At 55.8% G+C, this 2,763-nt stretch overlaps 1 protein-coding gene across 1 annotated transcript in view; it reads right to left on the bottom strand.

The window, feature by feature from the left end:
- NDUFB5 (NADH:ubiquinone oxidoreductase subunit B5) overlaps positions 1 to 2,741 on the bottom strand; it is an 8,686-nt gene extending 5,945 nt beyond the window's left edge. The window contains exon 1 of the mRNA XM_006017182.3: positions 2,593 to 2,741. Within this exon, the coding sequence (XP_006017244.1) occupies positions 2,593 to 2,700 (108 nt within the window). The 5' untranslated portion in view covers positions 2,701 to 2,741. The remainder of the gene's footprint in view (positions 1 to 2,592) is intronic.
- Positions 2,742 to 2,763: the final 22 nt, after the last annotated feature.

Genomic DNA, 2,763 nt, shown 5'->3' on the forward strand with positions numbered 1-2,763 from the left:
AGGTAAAGTGGTAGGCAGCCACCCCTCCCCCCCACAACACCTGGACAAGCTGCCTGTGGCTCCATCCCGCTCCCCACCCTGGCCCCAGGTCCCATGCACCGGCCTGGCTAGGCAGCGCCCCCAGTCCCACTCTCTCCCTCACCTTGGGGGCCTCAATCTGCCCCCCTCCCCACCATGGCCCTTCACCTCCAGACTTACCTGCGAAGAGCTGCTCCCTGTGCTTCTGGGCACATGCACATGTGCGGTCGCACATTTGCACGAAGCAGCTCCTGCGTCTGGCTCCTGGCAGCCTAAAGCAGGACCCCTTGCAGGCTAGAATACTGCCTGCCTGCAAGGGGAAACCCGCCATTTCCCAAGGGAACCCAGGCATCCTGGGCCCCAGCCCCATGGGGGAACGGCAAGCCAGATGTCCAGGGCTCTGGCCAGAAGGCGTAATTATCAGTAAGCATTATCGATTACAACGGCCAAAAAAAGCAGATAACCAATAATGTAAATTTCCCTTTTCTCAGCACTGATCTGACAGGCAACCAATCTATCAGTGTTCCTCTAACACTAACAGTAAGTTTACTAAAAATAACTTAAAATACATTTCAGAAACCACCCCCCACAAGTGCAGGATTGATATTTTACACGACCCTTGTTTCTGCTTACAAGGAGCCCCATTTGATTGGATGTTTTCTCCTCATCTTGGACCTGAGCCAGAGACAATTCCCCCGCCGCCCCCGTGTCTGAACTCAGAATCACACCTACTGAGCCTAAATCTCTGGTATGAGTGGCCTGGGGATAAGGAAGGTATGCTTTATTTACCTCAAGAACAAAAATAGCAACAGTAAGAAAGGGGTCCTGAACTGCAAGAGGAATAGATTTGATAAGACCCAACATAGAAAAACTAAGACTTGTGGAAACGTGGAAAATAAGTGTTAGTATGCAAAAGGATTTAAACTCAGGTTGCATGTGAAACCTTCTCCCCCTCCCAAAAACCCAGCGCTTTATGCTCAGCACACCTCTGCACTGAGCACAGTGCGTGCCCAGAAGAGGCATAACGTCAGTTTGACCCGACTCACCCGTCCATATAGATCGGGCACTTCAGCAAGGCTTTTTGGTGCTTATCTAACAGCCAATTGAATCAGCTTTAGATAAAAGTGCCAAAAAGTCCCATTGAAACGCAATTAATACAGGTGCTATACAACCCAGGGAGCTGGCCTGAACTAACACGCTTCTTCTTCCGGTAAAGTGCTGTTTTGTTTTGTTTTTTCATGTCTGTCAGCAGCTTCAGTGACTACAAAAATAACCGTAGTTAACCAACTGCAATAAAACGGTTCCTTCGTATTATCTATACCAGGGGTAGGCAATGTTTTTTGGCTGGAGTGCCGAAAAACCCACGATGCCTACCTTGGAAGGTGCCAGAGTGCTGGCATGCCAGAAAAACAAAAGTAAGGCAGGGGGTACGTGGCAGGATGCCCTGCTTGTGCCCCTTGCCCCCCACCCAAAGCCCCTGCCCCTCAGCTGTGCTCGTAATCCTGCTGCCCCTGCCCCCAGGCCTGCTGCCCCTTGCACCCCAACCCAGGCTCTGTGGCTATCAGCAGCTACCCAGAACCTGAACCAGCTGCAGCCCAGGCTGCTTGCAGCAGGCCTTCCATCCTCCCAGTTGGCTGCTGGAAGCAGCCCAGGCTCCATGGCTATCAGCAGCTACTAGGAACCTGGGCCAGCTGCAGCTGGGAGGCTGCAAACAACTGCTGCCTCCCTGCCCCGGCTGTGGCTGTCTCCTAGCCCTGGGCTCCGGGAAGACAGCAAGTGCCAGCACTGCGCCCGTTGGGGCCGGGGCTGTGGGCAGTGTGGGGCTGGAGCCGGGGCCCATGGGCAGTGAGGCTGGAGCCTGGCCGTGGGCGTCATGGGACTGCGGCTGGAGCTAGGGCCAGGGCCCACTGGCAGCACGGGGATGGGACTTTCAGCAGTGCCGGGATGGGGCTGGGTCCTGTGCAGGTCCATGGCCCCAGCCCCATCCCGACGCTGCCAATGGCCCCGACCTGGCAGTAGCGCTGTGCTGGGCCCGCAGTGGTGATGAGGGTGGTGCTAGCTGGGGCCTGCCGGTGGCACGTGGCCAGCAGCGTGGGGTTGGGGCCGGGGCCGGGGCCGTTCCAGGGCTGAGGCCCAGCGGTGGCAGGGGTCAGCAGCAGCACAAGGCTGTTCCCAGGCAGCTATGTGCTGCTCAATCTGGGCACATGTCAATAAAACCATGCTGCGTGCCACATTGGGCACGTGGTGCCATAGGTTGCCGACCCCTGATCTATACCAACACGCTATACACACCCGCGACATAAGAAAATTCAAGGCATATTAACACGATGGAGAGCCATCGCCACCACGAACACACGGCCGACACGACCTCTTTTAGCCTCGCCCTCCAAAGACACAAAGCCAGGAACACTTTTTTCCATGTGGATAACGGGTACAAGTCACCGAGGACCCTAGCCCCGATGAGTCCCACGTTCCCTCGCCATAAAGTACAGGCGGCGATTTACAGATGAGATTTACATTACTCTGAGCCCCAACCGCCCCAATCTAAAATACGGATATGTTTTAACAACTCACCGTCAAGCGCAAAAACCGCTTGTCGTAGTACGAGGTCGGCCTGATATAAAACAACCTTTTCTCCTCGCCGCCGTGCTGGACCGGACCTGCAAAACGAAGCGGGGTCATTGAGCATCACACTTTCGCTCTGGGGGGCCGGGCGCCGCAGGGGCGTCCGATGTGCGGGCCGGG

Source organism: Alligator sinensis, unplaced genomic scaffold, assembly GCF_000455745.1.
Source record: "Alligator sinensis unplaced genomic scaffold, ASM45574v1 scaffold301_2, whole genome shotgun sequence".
Classification (NCBI taxonomy): Eukaryota; Metazoa; Chordata; order Crocodylia; family Alligatoridae; genus Alligator; species Alligator sinensis.